Source organism: Rhincodon typus, chromosome 9 (genome assembly GCF_021869965.1).
Source record: "Rhincodon typus isolate 14 chromosome 9, sRhiTyp1.1, whole genome shotgun sequence".
NCBI classification, from domain to species: domain Eukaryota; kingdom Metazoa; phylum Chordata; class Chondrichthyes; order Orectolobiformes; family Rhincodontidae; genus Rhincodon; species Rhincodon typus.
Window position 1 is genome coordinate 13096992 of NC_063340.1, and position 20144 is coordinate 13117135.

The 20144-nt window shown below is 37.6% G+C and overlaps 1 protein-coding gene across 1 annotated transcript in view; it reads right to left on the reverse strand.

Annotated features, from left to right (window-relative positions):
• Window positions 1–20144, reverse strand: part of LOC109911163 (ral GTPase-activating protein subunit alpha-2-like) — a 95561-nt gene that overhangs the window by 28443 nt on the left and 46974 nt on the right. Inside the window, exons 6-11 of the mRNA XM_048600908.1 lie at window positions 16746–16789; window positions 12983–13160; window positions 11777–11892; window positions 7193–7331; window positions 4123–4322; window positions 2675–2905 (exon numbers count right to left, since the gene is read on the reverse strand). Of these exons, the coding sequence (XP_048456865.1) occupies window positions 2675–2905; window positions 4123–4322; window positions 7193–7331; window positions 11777–11892; window positions 12983–13160; window positions 16746–16789 (908 nt within the window). The remainder of the gene's footprint in view (window positions 1–2674; window positions 2906–4122; window positions 4323–7192; window positions 7332–11776; window positions 11893–12982; window positions 13161–16745; window positions 16790–20144) is intronic.

The following is a 20144-nucleotide window of genomic DNA, read 5'->3' on the forward strand; positions in this document are numbered from 1 at the left end:
TCCTCTTTTAAGACACTCAATGAAACCTACCTCTTGGCCAAGATTTTGCTCAACTATCTCACTTCGCCTTATGTAGACTAATGCCTTAGGTGCAAAATGCTCCTGTGAAAGTGCCTTGACCATTTCATTCCATTCAAGGGGTTTTATAAATAAAAAGTATCATTTTGATGTTTATTGAACCTGACTCTAAATTGGGTGCTGTGTGCTTCCTACTTTCTAAAAGTAATCACACTTCATTAAGTCCTTCATTGGCTGGAAATGACTTTGTCACACCCTTAGGTTGTGAATGGCACCTTACATTTTTTTCAAGTTTTCTTTATTCACAAATAAGGAGTCATTAAATGAATACTTAATAGCAGCGTTTTTGTTTGAAACAACTTTTAAGTGAAGGCAGTCAATTTATTTTAATGAATTAAATGATCAGTGATATGTCATGAGATCTCACTGTGACATCATATATGAAGAAAATGGCAAAAATTAGATATCAATGCCTTGCGGGTTCACTTTGTTATTAGATTTCATGCCTGGATAAAATGTTTCACTTCCATGTCTTGAATTTTAAAAATAACTATTTAGCTCTTCAAGAAAAGGAAGTCAAGTTGCACTGCAGTATGATGAAAAAAAAACATTTTCTATACAATCACTGCGTCATCTAATCTTGGTTAGTCAAGAATAAGTGCCAGTTTGTCACAATCTACTTTTAACACCAGTGCTGGATCCACTTTTGTTTGTCATTTATATAAATGATTTAGATGAAAATATAGAAGGTATGGTTAGTAAGTTTGCGGATGACACCACGATTGGTGGTATACTGGACAGTAAAGAAGGATACCTAAGATTACAAAGGGATCTTGATCAATTGATGTAATGGGCTAAGGAGTGGCAGATGGAGTTTAATTTGAATAAATGTAAGGTATTGCATTTGGTGAAACGAACAGAAGGAGAACTTATATAATTAATAGTAGAGCCTTGGGTAGTGCTGCAGAACAGAGACACCGAGGGGTTCAGGTACATAATTCTTTGAAGTTTGTCTCACATATAGACAGGGTGGTTAAGAAGGCATATAGCACACTTGCCTTCATTGCTCAGACCTCCGAGTGTGGGAACTTGGGCGTCAGGTTAAGGTTGAATGGGACGTTGGTGAGGCCCTTTCGGAGTACTGTGTACAGTCCTTGTCGTCCTGTTATAGGATGGATGTTATTAAGCGAGAGAGGGTTCTGAGAAGATTTACCAGAATGTTACCGGGAATGGAGGGTTTGAATTACAAGGACAGGTTGGATAGGCTGGGATGTTTTCCCCCCCCCAGTGGAGCTGAGGAGTCAGAGTCAGTGACACAGCATGGAAACAGGCCCTTCGACCCAAACTGGTCCATACTGACCATGGTACCCACTCAGCTAGGTCCAATTGCCCGCGTTTGGTCCATATCCCTCTAAACCCTTCCCATCCATGTACCTATCCAAATGTCTTTTTTTAAAAACGTTGCTAGTGTCTGCCTCAACCACTTTCTCTGTCAGCCCAATCCATATACACACCACTCTCTGCATGAAGAAGTTCCCCCTCAGGTTCTTCTTAAATCTTTCCCCTTGAATCTATGCCCTCTAGTTTTCAATTCCCCATCCCCGGGGAAAAAGACAATATGCATTCATCCTATCTATGCCCCTCACGATTTTAGACACCTCATTCTCCTACATTCCGAGGAGTAAAGTCCTATCCTGGCCAACCTCTCCCTATAACTCATGCCTACTAGTCCTGGCAACATCCTCATAAATCCTCTTTGCACACTTTCCAGTTCAACTATGTCTTTCTATAACAGATGACCAAAACTATACATGATACTCCAAGTACGGCCTCACCAATGACTTATACAACTGTAACGTAACATCCCAACTCCTATACACAATGCTCGACCGATTGCAAATGCCTTCTTCACCATCCTGTCTACCAGTGCTGCCACTTTCAACAAACTATGTACTTGTACTCCTAGGTCCCTCTGCTCCAAAACAGTCCTCAGGACCTTACCATTTGCTCTAAGTCTGAGAAGTCCTAAGGAGGTTTATAAAAATCATGAGGGGTATAGATAAGATAAATGGCAGGTGTCTTTTTCCTGAGATTGGGAGATTTCAAGATTAGGAGTCATATCTTTAAGGTGAAATGAGAAAGATTTCAGACAGACATAAGAGGCAACATTTTTTTTCAAACACACTGGTTTGAGTGTAGAAAGAACCGCCAGAGGAAGCGGTGGATGCAGGTACAGTTACAACATTTAAAATACATTTGGATAAGTACATGAATAATAAATGTTCGGAGGGATATGGGCCAAGCACAGGCGGTTGGGACTAGTTGAGTTTGGGATAATGGGTTGGCATGGACTGGTTGGACCAAAGGGTCTGTTTCAATGTTGTATGATCCTATGACTCGCCTTTATTGAAACATGTAACAGAAAAATTTACTGGGCTATTGAAATATATCAAAAACACCATTGCCAAGAAGGTTGTGGCACTCTGAATTTCCATCCTTCACAACATCTAACGCTTTGCAAACGAAGTAATGATGGCTTTGAGAAGATAGTCTTAATCATAGAGTAAAACTTTACAATTTTAGTTCAGGAGTTTGTATGTTGTATAGAAGGCATAAAGCACAATAAATCAGAATTGCTTTTTTATCGTGCACTAACCTGGTGAAACACTTCATTGATAAAATTCACATTAGCTTGAGAAGAAAAGAGGACTCTCTGAACCATCTCATAGACTGGCTGATGTTCTTCTTCAATGCTGCAGAAGCTGGAGGTGCTGAGTCTTCTTTCAGATAGAGTGCTGCTGTTGGAATGAGATCGATCCTGTTCAGTGGTCCCACTTGCTTCCAATTCAATGGCTTTCTCCTGAGTTGATGGGTTTGCAGTCACTGACTGCTTAGCCAAGAAGAAATGGTTAAAAAAAAACAGAAATTTAAGAAAATATATCTCTTCACCTCAAATAGAAATTCCTGTCCTGCTAACTATTGATATCACACCAATGCACTGTCAATGCTATTTACATTTATATGAAGTATTTTGAATGGAACAGGGAGATGACAGTCCAGCATTTTAAAACTCCGTCTCAGGCAGAAGACAGATAACGAAGCTCATTCTCAAAAGGAAAGCTCAAGCACGAATGAAACTTCACATTAGACTATGAACATGATCCCCTGCTAAATACATTTTAACCATTCACAAAGCAACCAACATTAATTGTGTTTTATAGAATGCCACCTAAATAGATTATTCTTTATTTAATGTCCGAACAAAGCCAAAATTCTCAATGTAGCGCAAAATCATTTGCTGTCAGAGATGCTTAGTAGTGAACAGTGCCTAGGATCCAGGAGCAAATATAATTTTGTAAAGATGGGTGCTCCTAGAAAAAGAAACTGTATTTCTTTCTGTAGCTGTGCTCAAACTGATAATCGTGAATTTTTGCTGTCTTAAATGTTTGTCAGATTCATTTCCGGCACTGATTATTGTAAATGAAATGTAAAAGTCACAAATTCTAGCAAATCTGATTTCAGGAATTGTTTCCCCGAGTAACTCATTGTTAAAAAATTTATACATATTTAGGAAACAAGAAAATATTACATTTGCATCAAACTAACAGCTCTTTAAACATTATTTGAAGATCAAATTTTATAGCAAAATTCATATGCCAAAACTTTCATTCACTTGGTCGTTCATTTCAAGTAGTTAGAAAGTCTCAAATTTGGTAAGGCGGATGCCACGAGTCAAGGGAGAACATGGGAGTAGTAATTCTGTTAATTCTGGTTACATAAGCAAAGTAAAATTAATCTTATTACTGGCTCTTTGATAATTAAGGAAGAACCTTACCAACTTCACTCAGACATCTATATCACCTTATCCATAGATCAGATTAAAACAGAACACAGTAGGACTGGGTCAGGATATTGGCTGGATAATTTTAAATGTCCACCAACTGGGTCTTCACAGGATTGTGGAAGCAAAGTCACATCTCTACACTTCGTTCAACATGTACAGTGCTCAAAGCAACCAAGCAGTAGCAGTTTACTATTTACAACTGGAATTTTAGTACATAAAACGTTGCCATATTTTTAAGTTATCAAAATATCCAAACGTACCTGGATAATTTTAGGTAGCATCTCTCCACCATTCTTAGTGTTTTGATTTGTGGCAGTGTACTTCTTTTCCAGAAAGAAGGTCACAAGCCACTTAATAAATGCCACCCGAGCTGCCAAATACTGGTCCCTTGTACTGTAAACGCTTTCATTGTTTCGTGTTACATTGATATATAGTGGCTTTGGCCTCATCTGAGGAATTTCTGGTTAAAGATAAATAAAAAGCATCATACTTCTGGGCCTTCCATCTTTATCAAGTTTAAAGTGCTAAAATCAAAACGAGGAATTTCTAAGTTTCAATGCAACAATAATGTTCTACAAGTTGTTGAGACAACTCACTATTTGAACCATGTTTGTTTTGTGATGATACTATGGCTGTAAGTGTATTTTGCCATTTTTTTAAAAAAGAAAATTTGAGACAGAGGTGGAAAGCAGTCTGCTCTATAGGCAATAAACAGCTTGAAGGCCTTGTTTTTTTTAAGTTGGAACAATAGAAGCACCTGAACGGGTGGGGTTAAACTCCCGCAGAACCAGGATTTTTTTTTTTTTTTTTTTTTTTTTTTTATTTAAAGTTTTAGTCTTCAGTAGCTAGATGTGAAAGCTCTTATTCCTCTCTGTCACAGCTGGAGTTCTCTTCCTGCTGCTAGAACTGCACGCAAGACAATCTATTTTATTGAATTCGTTGGCAAGGGTGTGTTTATAGGATGTTACTATATTGGAGCAGTTAATTATTACTAGTTTACATACTTATATTACTTTGTTAAGCATTTCCATAGAGTTACAGTTAAGCTAATTTTTGTCTTTTACTTTGTATCTATATTTATTACAGTGTATGCATAAAGTGTGCTTTGTTTCAAACCTGGTAGTTTGATCAACTGAATTGCATCTGAAACACAACGCCTTAAACTTACCTGTAAAATAAGGAAAAATTAGCATCTAGACTACCATCTTAATATATTTTGACGGAGTTTGGTCTGATCCATAACAGTTTCCACAAAAATTTCTGTTTTACAACCAGTCAACAATTACTGTCACTATTTATAACAAAGATTTAACCTGCAGCAAATTTGAACAACCAAAATCAGTCATTATATAATACTTAGAATCAACCATTTTATGATCAAACTGGAATAAAAATCTTGCAATATTACACCTGCATAAGTTCACCATTTTGTTATTTACTACAATGGATCCTAATGTGATTTTGTTTTCTTAATTTACTTGACATTGTTAGTGGCAGTACAACAGAGCGGAGTAAGTTTCACACATATTTGAAACCTGAAACTATTACTGAAATATATGGGAGAAAAATGGCAAAGCATGCATACTCACTTCTGATAAACCTTCCTTTGAATTTTCATGCATAAACCCAACTGGCTAAGTTTTTCTACACAATAATAAAAATCTCTCACCTTCATGTTGACACAGTAGTGTAATCTACATGGAATTTTGAGACTCAGTATTTCCTAACACATGGATGAAAAGCTCACATTTAAATGAAAATTTTTTTCTCACTTTTGCCTCATATACATGGAGCCCCACGTCAAATACAATCCGCAAGAAAAAAAAATGCAGCGAGTTGCTTCTTTTAAACTTTGCTAAAGTCACTTTAAAATTGAGTATTCTTTAATTGTCCGCCAAGCGTCCCTCTGAATGAAAGCCATTTATTTCCTTTTTTTTTAAGAAACCCTCCAGACAGCCTGAGCAGAGATCAAAAACTTCTTAGTTTGAGACCATATTCTTAAACAACATTTGCAATTCATTTGAAAAGAAAAAGATCAAAATGGTATAAATGATGAGAGATTTAGGGTTCGGAAAATCTCACACAAATATATTTCCAGCATCTCATTATACTTTCTGTACATATTTTACTTATATAAGAAAACATGGAACCGGTTTTTCCTGACAATTTTCAACTCTGGAGTTGTAAGCATTCTAGTTTTCTTTATCTGTCCTAATGTTTTAAAATTATACTATGGTTCTAAAATCAAGTTCAGTCTCCACAATAAATTTAAACTATTCCAACAGTACTTTTTACTTATAGCATCTCATAACATTGTAAAATGTAAAAGATATTTCAAATGAGCATTCTCAGTCAAAATTTGAAATTGAATCAAAGAGAGATGTTAAGATAGACATAAACAACTTCAGCAAGCTGTTTTAGAAGGATGAAAAAGAGGAAGTGCATTGCAACAGTTTGCCATTAAGGTAGGAAATTCCAGAGGTCAGCAACTAGCAACATGTACACAATAGCCAAAAAGTACAACAATCAAAATTTCAGGTGCTTAAGGGGACAGAATAGGAGGAAGGCAGGCATCTTAGAGGGTTGAAGGATTTAAGGAAATTATAGTGATAGGACAGGGTGAGGCCATGAAAGTATTTGAAAACAAAAAAAAACAGAATTTTGAAACTGATCTATTGTTGAATGAGGAGTCAATGAGTAAAGTCGTGATGGGTGAACAGGATAGGTGTGACATAGCATAGGAGCCGATAGCCTTAAGTTTATCAAGGATAGAGAATTTAGAAGGACAATTAAGACATGAACCAAGTGAAGTTGCAAGTTGAAATAAGCAGTCATATTGAATGCAGATGTGGTGTGAAGCTCATCTCTGCATCAAATATGACACCACATTTGCTAACCATCTGTTTTATCTCAAGAAGTTGCTAGCAACAAGAATGGATGATGTGGTAGAAACTGCATATGTAGTGGGCACCAAAAATGCTAGGTTCAATCTTTCCAACATTTAACTGGAGAAAAGTCAGTGTCAATCAGTAAAAGCTCTCTCTGCGGGCACTCTGATTATCTCCAATCACATTACACTACATAATGATGTTTGCCCCTAACAAAATAAGCAACAGAAGCTAATACAGCATTTCCAAGACTCGGCATCAAAAGGTAATTGGACTCAAATCAAAAGATAAAGACAAAGTCTACTACTAACGTTTAGTCATCGAAGTTGATGGCATTTATTGCTTTACAAGGTTAGTATCAGATTAAATCCTGCATTTCTTTATGCATAAAGAAGAAAAGTTGAATAAAATTATTAAGTTTTTAGCACAATGTTTTACTCACCAAGTACAGGATTGTAAAGGTTGGTAAATTTTGTGAAGGATGGAAATAAATGAGAAAGATAGAACTTCTTAAACAAGGCAAAAAGAAACTTGAAGCCACTTTCTTGTTTATCTTTATTTTTCCATTCTAAACTTGCAGCCTTCAAAATTGAAACAAAACATTAGTTCAATAATACTAGGCAATTAAAAAATTTAATAAATATTCCAAATAATATTTGTGAAATGTATATTTAAACACAAAACATTTATTCATTCTCCGAATTTGTCTTTTCTCCCTTTTTAGATCCTTAGCACAGGAATTTGCTAACCAGTTATGACAACCTGTCACAAAAATTCTAAAAAAATTCCACGGTCATCCTCTCATATTCATCTTCCAAGAAGAAACTTAACTTCCATTCAGCACATCTAATTCAACTCGCCACAACCTTCTGAAGATCAACTAGAGGTTTAAAAAAATCATGATGGGTTTGAATAGGATTAATGGCAGGTATCTTTTCCCTAGGATGGGGGATTTCAAGAATAGGGGTCACATTTTTTAAAGTGAGAGGAGATCTAAAAAAGACCCGAGGGCAATTTTTTTTTTTTTTTTTTTTTTTTTTTTTTACACTGAGGATAGTTTATATGTGGAATGAACTTCCAGAGGAAGTGGTGGATGTGGGTTCAGTTACAACATTTAAAAGACATTTTGATAAGTACGTGAATAGTAAAGGTTTGGAGGGGAATGGGCCAAGAGCAGGCAGGTGGGACTAGTGTAGTTTGGGATTATGTTCAGCATGGACTGGTAGACTGAAAGGTCTGATTCCATGCTGTGTGACTCTGACTCTGGCAATGGGCAATAAATGCTGGCCCAGGTGAAGCTCATTTCCTTGAATAACAAAAATGGACATGGTTGATTGATATACTACTGAAACTTAATCAGTTTTGTAACAACCCAACCATGCATGTAAAATGTTCAAACATACTGATATCTTTACGCAACACTTTTCCTTCTGTTACAATTTTTATTGCTTTCAGCGATATGTATCACAATCTAAAATGAACATACAATAAAGCACAAAACTGTGGAGATACTAGCTTTGAAAATCAACAGGTGAGTAACCTCTAACTTCAGTGGGTGTGCGCCTACCAGGAGTCATTGTCCTTCACCTCAGTGATTTGGGAGAAAATCAATTCATATGCTTATAAATAACATGCATTCAAGCAACTAGATCATTGTCAAGGGAATGTCATATAAATGAACCTTAGAAGTTCATCACAGCTACAAATGTTCACACTCATCCAGGAAAGAACTTCTAGCTTACCCTTGTAGTATCCTTTCAAAAGGGAGCCATTTAAACAATTTAAACAAAAAAAAACAGCTATCAACTTACCAAAAGCCCTGTGTACCACTACTAGTCAACAAAGCATACGTAAACAACCATATTGCCAATGACAATGCACCACATCTGTCTGAGATTTTGGGACATGAAAATGCTCCAACACTGGAGTGGATTAGTTTGAAGTCACACAACACCAGGTTATTGTCCAACAGGTTTATTTGAAATCACAAGTTTTGGAGCGCAGTCCCTTTATCAGGTGCAGTGAGAGAGACTGGACCAGTTCATGTTTACAGAAAGGTCCCTGACATGTTAATTAGAATTTAAAGCTGACAACAACTGCTAGAGGAAAATTAAACTGATTTTCTTCAGGCTTTTACTGCAGTGAGCAGAGAGCTCCTGAGCGGGAGATGTGAAAGCTTCTCCCTATCTTGTTCTCAGCCCCTAGACAACTCCAACATTCATATCATACAGTGAGAAATGAAAGGCAGTATGTGTCAAGATATTGATAAATGAATAATGTATGTTCTATTTTACTGATTGAACATATTTTGAGAGAAAAGGTGTGCAACAAAGAAAAGCATCCCTACATTTACAATACATAACACACAAATATGGATTAAATGTGCTATGTTCCCAATCCCTACAATATTACAACTATTTTGTAAGAAGTACATTCTCATACATATTCCTGTAAATTAATGTTATGACAGTTCATTCACTGCCACTGTACAACAGCAGCTAACAGAGAAGATGGCATTTTGTTTCGAGAGATTATTTAAAATTAGATAAGAGATGAATGGTCTAGTGGGATTATTCAAAGCAGATTAGGGAGCTCTATTCTTGTGTCAGACAATACCTTGATCTGCATCCACCTCAAAGCAAAGCAGGGTAACTAGTCATTTGGCTCATTTACTATTTGTGGGACCTTGCTATTTGAAAAGCGGCGTTGTATTTGCCTATTCATGACAGTTATTATAAATCATAAATAAACTGATTACAAAACACATTTTGAACACCTGAGGACTTGAAGTACACTTAATAAAATGTGTTATATCCTCAGGATAAGAAAGCAAGAAAAAAATGTTCCAGCTCTGATTGTTAATCAGTACCTTTTGCTGGAAAGTGCTTGTGCATGGACATTAGATAGGCAAAGACAAACAGTCAAACATTCTCCATTAGCTTTTTGCATAAAAATTCCATTTATGAGATGCTACAATGTCACTTTCTATTAAATTGTTTTCCACTAGGAACCAGCACTTTGAAGGGCAGAAGAGAGAATAGTGGGCTATTACATTTTACAATTCTCTCAGCAACACATTTCCTGAAACAGCAGATGTACAAAATAAATTACACTTTTACAATTTGGAGAAGTCATTGATTGAGTATATGCCATTGACTGGTATTCAAAAGGCTCAAGCTCATGTTATGTGAACATAGGTTCAATCGCACCACAGCAGCATGTGGAATTTAAAATCAAGTAATAAATTGAGAACATGAAGCTAGTCTCAGTAATGGTGACCAATTGTCGTAAAAATAATTGGGTTCACGGAAGTTCTTTACGGAAAGAATCGATCAATATGGCTCGTCTACATAATACACAAACTGTCGATTCAAAATTGGCATCTTGCCAGGGACACCTGCACCTCATGAAAAAGAAAAACAAATATATTTAAAAGAAAAACATTTTGCATTTATATAGCACTTCTACAACCTCAAGATGTTCAAAGCACTTCATAACCCAACTTTTTAAATATGGGACTGAATTTTATGGATTACCTGTCATTAAATAAAGGCCCGTAAGCATGCACAATGCATAGCTCATCAGGTTTAACATTGCAAGCTGCCAGTCAGTGAAAGAATGGTGATCGAGGAGGGTCTGTGCTCCTTCCTGGCCCCTCACCTCATCCCATGCTAATCACAGATCCCTTTCACCAGTTTTGCCACTTGCATCAAACTTTCCACCATCCTGCCGAATATGTCTGTACCTCCACCCCAGGGAGTGTCAACCCAGCCTTCGCAAGATCCTGGATTTATCGCAATTTCAAGGCAATTATGGTATATCTTCCTTCTGTGCCCCCTAAATCCAGAAGACAAACTGCATAGAAGGCATTCAGCCCACAATCTGTTCCATCATTCAATGAAATCATGGCTGATCTGATAATCCTCAACCCTAACTTGCTGCTCTTTTCTCCATAATCTTGGATTCCCTTACCAATTAAAAAAGAATGTCTACCACAGCCTCGAGTACATTCAAGAACTCAGTCTCAACAGCCATCTAAAGAATGGTAAAGAATTCCACATATGTACAACCGTCTGAGAAAAGAAACTCCTTTTCATCTCTGCCTTGAATGTGCAATCTCTTATTCTGAGATTATGTCCTCTGGTCCCACACACTCTCACAAGGGGAAACAACCTTTTCCCATCTGCTTGTCAAGCCCCTGAAGAATCTTTAATGCTTCACAAAGGTCAACCCTCCTTCATTTATACTCCTACAAGTGCAGTCCCAATCTACTTAACCTCTCCTCATAACAGTCCCTCCATATGGAGTGGTCACCATCCTGGATTGGAGCAAACAGCTGACCTGACTGGCAGGCACCTTTATGAGCTTAGATTCATCATGGAGTGCAGTGGAAGACCTGTCTCATGTTAACTGAAGTGCTGGCATTTAAAAAATCAAATCAGGGCAAGCCAAAGTGGAGGTATGCCTGTGCTCGACATTCACGCAGTTGCAAGGAACCTGCCCTCATCTTATAATACGGCCCATAGTCACTGCTATAAAAGGTACGAAGCATGGTAGTCAATTTCCATACAGCTAGCTCCCACAAACAGCAATACAATAATGACAATATAATCTGTTTAGTGATGCTGATTGAGACACAACATAGAGGTCAATTCCCCTGTCCTCCTTCGAAACAGTGTCATGGCATCTTTCACATTCACCTGACAAAACGAGTCCTTAGCGGAATGTCTCATCCAAAACTCAGCACCTCCAGCAGTATACAAACTCTCTCAGCACTGCATCTGAATTTTAGCCTGGCTTTTTGTTCAGCTCACAGGGGTAAGATGTGAAGCCATTACTTTTCATTTGGTTGAGAAAGCTACCAACAGAGTCATGGTTGCAAATCCAATAAACGCAAAAACTTTATAATTAGTTATATGTTCTCCATTAGCATTCAACTACTCATATAGGATATAAATGAATTTATACCCATGATAAATCATGCACTCTCAATTTGACCTTTTACACATTAAGATTCTGGATTTACCTGAATTACCATGTACTTTAGAAGTATTTGAAGGAAGTACAAAGTCTGGTCATCTGATATCTTTTCTCCCAATACTGATGGTAGCAGAGGAGTAATATCTTCTGCAGCAATTTTTACTAAGCAGAAAATGGGTAAAATATTAATCACTCTTTGATTTTGTGTTAATTAAATCAATAAAATTAAAACGCCAAAAACTTTCAAGAAAAAAAAAAACTTACTCCCACTTTTTTCATATTGTACACAAATTAGAAACGCAATGAGCAAAGTGACCCAAAGAGGTTCATCTGATCCTGATGGGCATAGCCTGGCATTTCATCTATTTTGGACACAGCTATGCCCTCTTGTATAATACCCCAACCAGAACTGTGCACAGTCCTTAAAGCTTGATCTAATCAATGCTCAATACAAGCTTAGCATAATTTCTCTGCTTTTCAACTCTAATGCACTGGAAACAAAAGCAACTGCTTCGTTTGATTTTTGTTTAAAAATGGTCTTATTAAACTGCATCACTATTTTTAGTATCATATCTGTGTGTTCCAAATATTGCTAAACACAAAAGTCGGTCACGAACCGGTGTAATTTGGTGTCAAAACATATTCCATGATGTACTTCAATAATAACTCTGCAATTTGACAAACGCAGCTGATCAATGATTCAACAAACAAAAAATTACTATTTCTAAATCCGTGTGACTGCCCCACCTAACTTATGGAAAAATGACATTTAGAGATTATATAGAATAATTCCCTCATTCCTTAGTAAACATAAAAGCATACTCAAAAGCTCTTAAAACATTCCTATTAGTGGGCTTGTGTCCAAAATAACCAGTTTAGCTTCTCGATTCTCCTCAAAGCCCCATAAAGAAATTAAATTTAAAAGACCCAATGGTGACTGGCGAGTTTGAGAGCATGCTGTGGGTCAGCCAAGTTTCCTCACTTTTTTTTTTAAATAAAAACTAGCACAGAAACTTAGGGAACCTAGTTTTCTTCAAAACTGGTTACAATGATTTTGGGCAAAGTATGCCATGCAAATAAATGGAACTTCTGGACCACAGTCTCTAAATATTTTTATTCAACACAGTCTGTACTGAACAGCACAAGTTCCAAGGGGAAGGTTAGAAACAGTATTACTAGTTAACTTGATGCAATGATAAATGCCACTATAAATGCTAATTCCATCTCACTTATATCAGGCTTGATTACTAACCATCAGATAAATTATAGGAGGGATTTATGAGCGTATCTAAAGTACATGGTCCAATTTGAGATGAAACAGCTGGAAAACCAGGAACTAGACAAGCAAATAAGGTTAGTTGCTCATCAGAAGAATTCTCTTGCAGTGCTTGAAGCCACAGTAAGTAGAGTCGAATTCCTTCACTTCTTATCTAAGGAAAAAAAAAATTACAAAATTTGACCAAAATTGTATCAAGTATTCTAATGGTTATAATCAAGTACAAGTTACAGCCCTGGTGTATACCAATAGTTAAAAGAATTTCAGCTATAAATGGATGCATATCCAATAGTAGTGTCCAATATCATTTATACAGTACATACTTACCCAGACTAACATTTGCATTAGTGATTTAATACAACAGTTAATTTTAACAAAAATGCCTTTCTTCTCCATAGTGCACTGGGTAATTGCTCTCAAGTACCAGTTATATTAATGAATATAGTTCCTACCAGTCACACCAGCAGCTTTTTATTCTAGACAACCTGCTTGAGAAAATAAGGCTATTTGCCGGTACCATGTATGCCAAACACTAAACCTATATTAAGTAGGCTGTTTTTTGGGACATTTCAGGAAGTTTGAAACTGACGAGGGCAATTCTGAAAAACATTAAAATATACAGTAGCGGCTCAAGGATGTGGATATTGGACAAGGCAAGACAATCTCATTTTCAATATTTAAATTGGTTACATGGAATGAGTACACAGTAAATGTATTTTTTATTCATTCATTCACAGGATATGGGCATCGCAGACGAAGTCAGCATTCATTACCCATCTTCAAGTGACCTTAAGAAAGCCATCTTCTTGAACTGCTACTGTCGTCATATGTAGGTAAACCTACTGAGTTCCAGGGTTTTGAACCTACAAAAATGAAGGAAGACTAATACAGTTCCAAGTCAGTATGGTATGTGGCTAGGAGGGCAACTTGCAGGTGGTATATTCCCATGTATTCTGTTGCCCTGGTCCTTTTAGGTGGTAAACGCCAATAGTTAAGAAGGTGCTTCGGAAGAAGTGCTTTGATGAGTTGCTGAGGTGCAATTTGTAGACGGTACACACCATATATTACTGGTGGAGAGAATGAATGTTCAAGGTGGTGGATGGGGTACCCTTCAGGAAGGCTGCTTTGTCCTGGATGGTGTTGAGCTTTGAGCGATGTTGGAACTGTACTCATCCACGCAGGTGGGGAGTTTCAGTTGGTGTCAGCAGGTGAGTTAGTCACCATTAAATTCCCTGCCCTAACCTGTTACTTAACAGCAGTATTTGTATACTGGTCCGGTTCAGTTTCTTGTCAGTGGTAAACCCCAGGATATTTATGGCATTGATGATATCATCATCATATGTTAAGGGGAAATGGTTAGATTCTCTCGTTTGAGATAGTCAGTGTCTGGCACCAAAATTCCCTCTAAGCTGTGCGCATGTGCGGAGCTGCTCCAAGGTTACGTGCATCATGATCAGCATTGGCATATCAATCACAGCGCTGACATCTGTTTCTATAGGTTGCCACCGTGCAAGGGGCTTGGAGATCTGTGCTGCCAGAAAGAAAATTAGAAGGACACTGTCTGGCACTAACATAGCACTAATATTACTCATCATTTATCACTTCAAGCCCCTGGTCTATCTGGATGTGAACACAATGCTTCGACATCTGAGGAGTCACAAATGGTGCTGAACACCAGACAATCAGCAAACATCAGCCTATTCTTTTATCCTCTAAATGGAGGGAAGGTCATTGACAGAACAGTTGACGTGATCGTGTCTAGGTCACTACCCTCAGGAACTCTTGCCACGTCCTGGAACGGAGATGAGTGAGCTCCAACAATTACAGCCATCTTCCTTTGTGCCAGGTACGACTCCAACCAATTTTAAGTTTTCCCTTGGTTCCCACCGATTTCAGTTTTGCTAGAGAAAACTGCCTCAGATCGAACAGGATGGGTCACAGAACATTGTCGCCCAAAAGCAATTTTTTGTAATGACCAAATAGTCATTCCAGAAAATAGCTGTCAAACTCTACTGGTACACTGGTGTGAACACTTTATTTATGAACTTTGCAATGGGGCAAGCATTGTTCACAAGCATAGTGTTATTAGCTTTCCTGAGCAATTACTCATACAATAATGGCAATTTCGCCAGGCTTCATCACATCCGAAGACTAAAGGAATCTTGTATGTTATGAGACCTACCTGCAGTGTAATCAGAAGGCCACAACCATTGTGTAAGATGACGGTCAACATAATTAAAGGTTCATCAACCAACATTCCTACTTCTGTATCAACTTGCATTAAAGAATACATTTTGCATGTTTCAACCAGCACTTTTCTACGAGTTGTTCTGTGCCTTTATAAGGTGTGACGCAGACATCAATTCTGATCCCCAAATTTCCAACCAAACCTCTACTGCTTAATGTACATTTCCCTTCTCTGCATCTAGCCCATAATGTTATCACAGATTTGAAATGAGCTGAAGGAATTAGGATTGAACATTTCAGCAGTGGAAATACAGCAATACCAAACTGAATGGATTCTTGGATCATCCAAAACTTTGGGGAAGAAAAAAAAAACCACGATAATAAAACAAATTCAACAATAATTACATTGTTAACAAGCGTATAACTACTTCATTTAAGTACAGTACATACAAATATGTTGGTTTGCCCAAATGGTACTCATGCTCCCATGATCCTTCCCTCACTTCACTTCATTTAACTCTATCAATATATCCTTCACTCCCTTTATTCATCTACCTACCTTAAATTCAATCATCCTATGCACTTCAACAGCTCCTTTTAGCAGCATAATTCATACTCCAATCATGTTCTGAATGAATTTTCTCCTGGAATTCTTTTCGGTTTTATTACAGGTTATAAGAAAGACTGCAATTCTTCGTTTTACTGGACAAGTATAATTATTTAAGTTTAATTTTGATACTTCATAAGCAATCTGAATCATGTTGTGTGGCCTACATTAAGGTCATTCATTATGCTCTGTACCTATTGCAAAGCTATTTATAAGTTTTTTTGTCTATTAAAATGTGACTAATTCAAAGTTATCAAAAATCAACATAAATATTTTTTCTGTTTGGCCTTTGTTTTAATTAGGGTCCTATATAATTGCTACACTTGTTATGAAAAACAAAGAAAATCTATTCTCAAACAAAAAAGTTGAAAAACTATTTCAAACCCAAATTACACGTAGAATTGTACTATTCATCTTCATCTATCAACTAAGCATGCAAAGTCACCAGACAGATCAACATTCAAACTTGGACAACAATAATCTTTCACTCCAATTACATTTAATAATTGGTTAATTTGAGTGTGAATGACTGCAAAATGTTTGCTATCTGTAAAGACAAATTACATGAACAGGATACCAGTAGTACATTACTTCTTTACAAACATTTGTTTGAAAAAATGGCACACAATGTCATAAAATTTACAAATTAATCAGACCATTGTGCACTCATTTCTAATGTCTATTTTTCATGGCTGAGACAAATATTTCAGTTGCTACAATATTGGAATACATCCAGCAAACATCCAGAGCATCTTCACGAAGTAGAGATACAAATTATGGTAAGCATCATTCATAGATCACTCACACCGGAGATGTTGGTTGTGAACCTGGCCAGGAAATTAGTACTTAACTTATCTTTCTGTGTTCTCATTAATTAGAATGAGGAAAATCACAAAGACGAAAGGCTACATAACCTTACCAAGCAAAATACATTAAAGCGCTTACCTTAACAGAGTTTCCAGTGTGCAGAAGTTTCTTCAAAATTGAGCCTAAAGTATTAATTCGGTTGCAAATTAAAGATTGCAGACATAAACATAAATATTTAAATATGTGAATAACACAAGCAGCATCAGACATAGTTAATGCAGTAAACCACAAGAATAACTCTTTGGAACAAAAAATATTCAGAGAGCTGCAGAGTGCCATTTAATTGCACAAATACAACTTACTAAAGGCATATGAAGATTCATCAGAAAAAGTTAATTTAACAATACCTGTACCAGTAAAGTCTGCTCAGTTGAGATGATTCAAACAAACTCTTTCAAACCTTCGACACCTTCCACAGCATGGTGGACCAAGTTTATCCTGATAAGTGACCCATAACAGACCCAATAGCATTGCAGATTCAATCTCTGATCTACAGCTGAATTCACTGACGTCCTTTCAACTTCTGTTCAATGCAGTTTGCCAAAGTATCAGCAGGTTAGGGAGTAGAAACAATTTCAGCGTACATACACCAGATTGCTATTCAGAATCTCAGCAGAAGTGGTCAGGTCAAGTTCCATTGTGATGTCACTCAATCAAAAAGCTTGCCAAAACTCAGTCCAGGTTCAGACATTGATAATGGTAAACATGACAAGTTTTCAGAGGTAAAACGCAACCCATGGAGCTGTTCAACGATTGGAAGTAATGACCACATGGAAGTTGGTGAAATTTGAATTCAGTTAATAAAACCTGGAATAAAGATCTGGTCTAATGGGGTGACATGAAACCATAGTTGAATGACATAAAAACCCATCTGGTTAGGTAAGGAAAATCTGTCCCTCACAGCCCTGGTCTAGACGCAACTCCAGATCCACAGCAATGCAACTGACTCTTATATGCTGTCTGAAGTAACCCAAACCACCCAGTTGAAACAAAGCGATATAAAAGTGTCATGAGAAGGAAATAAAATGAAGGCGAGGGCTTATACAATTAATGGCAGGGTCTTGGGTAGTGTTGTAGAACAGAGGGACCTTGGGGGTGCAGGTAAATAATTCTTTGAAGCTTGTGTCGCATATGGACAGGGTGGTTAAAAAGGCGTTTGGCACCCTTGCCTTCATTGCTCAGTCTTTTGAGTATAGCAGATAGGAAGTCATGTTGAGGTTGTACAGGACATTGGTGAGGCCTCTTCTAGAATATGGTGTCAAGTTCTGGTCGCCCAGTTACAGGAAGGATACCATTAAGCTGGAGAGGATTCAGAAGAAATTTACCAGGATGTTGCTGGGTATGGAAGGTTTGAGTTTATAAAGAAAGGCTGGGACTTTTTCCACTGGAATGTAGGAGGTTGAGAGGCGACCTTATAGAAGTTTATAAGACCATGAGGTATACATGAATTAATGGTAGTTGTTGTTTCCCTAGAATGAGGGACTTCAAGACTAGGGGACATACTTTTAAGGTGAAAGGAGAGAGATTTAAGAAAGACCTGAGGGGCAAATTTTTTTTAAGTAGAGGGTGATTTGCATGTGGAATCAACTTCCTCAGGAAGTGGTGAATGTGGGTACAATTACAATGTTTAAAAGATATCTGGATTATTACATGAATAGGAAAGGTTTGGAGGGATATGGGGCAAGAGCAGGCAGTTGGGACTAGTTTAGAGATAACAAGGTGTAGAGCTGGATGAACACAGCAGGCCAAGCAGCATCACAGGAGCAGGAAGGCTGAGCTGACTCTAGGCAGATGATGGCTCAGTGGTATTATTGCTAGACTATTAATCCAGTGACCCAGGTAATATTCTGGGGAGCTGGGTGTGAATCCAGGAAAATTCTATCTGGTTCACTCATGGCCATTGGGAAGGAAATCTGCTGTCCTTAGCTGATCTGACCTACATGTGATTCCACACCCTCAGCAATGTGGTTGACTACAGATGGGCAATAAAATACTGGCGCAGCTAGTGATGTCCGCATCCCATGAAGAAATAAAAAAGCCACCTGGCACCAACCAAGCACAGGAAATGCTAACAACAAACCTAATCTTGTCAAACCAGCAAAGTCCTTCTTACTAACATCTGGGGCACTCGTGGACTAAACTGGTATTCCTTCACAGCTGCTACAACAAAATCTTGGAACTCTCTCCTAAGCAGCACTGTGGGTGTACTTGTGGAATGCAGATGTAGTGAGTACCTTCTTGAACATTTCTCTCAAGGGTCATTAGGAATGAGCAATAAATAGAAACACAGGAATAGGAGTAGGCCATTCAATCCCTCAAGCCTGTTCCGCCATTTGATGAAATCACGGCAAATCTATGGTCTAACTCCATACACTTGCCTTTGGCCCATATCCCTTGATACTTTCACATAGTAATAATTTGTCTCAGGTTGAAAACTAACAAATGATCTAGCATCAACTACTATTCATGGAAGAGAGGTCCAAGCCCCTACCTGTTGCGAAGTTGGGTACAGTACTTGGGGATTGGAAGGCAGGACATTAGCATTTGTTTGTAAAATGATAAGGGGGGGCGGGAATGGTCCCTTTAAAAGATGTGCTTTTTCTAGGCTTGAAGATGCTTTAAAAATGTCTGCGAGCAGCAGCAGGTACGGAGAATTCCTGAAGTTAAAACATTTGTATCAAAAGACTGCATGGTAAGCAACCCAGGCATTAATCTTCTTTTGTTATTAAGGCAACCAGTTTGAATCAGCCAACTAATTTCACAGGCACTTAGAGATTACAAGCCAATTAAATTTAAAACTGATGGTTTTGACAACCTAGGGCCAATCCTATTGTAAGAAACTGATAGGGCATCAAGGGTATAAAAGAAGAGGGTATTTGAAAACTGGTGAGAGAGCAACTGCCATCAATTCGAGTTAACAACCAGCAGCCCTAAAGAGAAAATCACTGGGTCTCACAGAATTCCCCAAGTTCTCAGAAAGCCACCTGACTAAATGTACAGTGACACTCTTAGCTAATATTCCTATCACATGAATTTGACAGAGAAAGGCGTTCTTGACTGAAGAACAGTGGAGAAGGCACACAGCATCCAGAAAACGTATCCTGGCCATAATTTCGAGAGACTTGAGGTTTTTTTAAATTAATTTGGTTGATATAACTGGATCTTACATTTACTGGAACAGCATATCATTAGAATTTCGTTTTATTTGGGAAGAGTTAATTGAGGGCGAATTGTTTGGTTTGTTAGTAGTTCTGTTAATCTTTAGACTATGTCCCCTAATTCTAGAAACCCCAACCAGTGAAAAAAGTTTATCACCTACCCATCCTTTTCCTGTTAATATCTTGAAGGTTTAAATCAGATCATCCCTTAACCTTCTAAGTTCTGGCGAAAACAGGCCTAATTTATATAATCTTTCCTCATAACGTGACCTGTAAACTTGGAGTACTCTCTCCAAGGCCAATACAGGTAGTTCTCCGA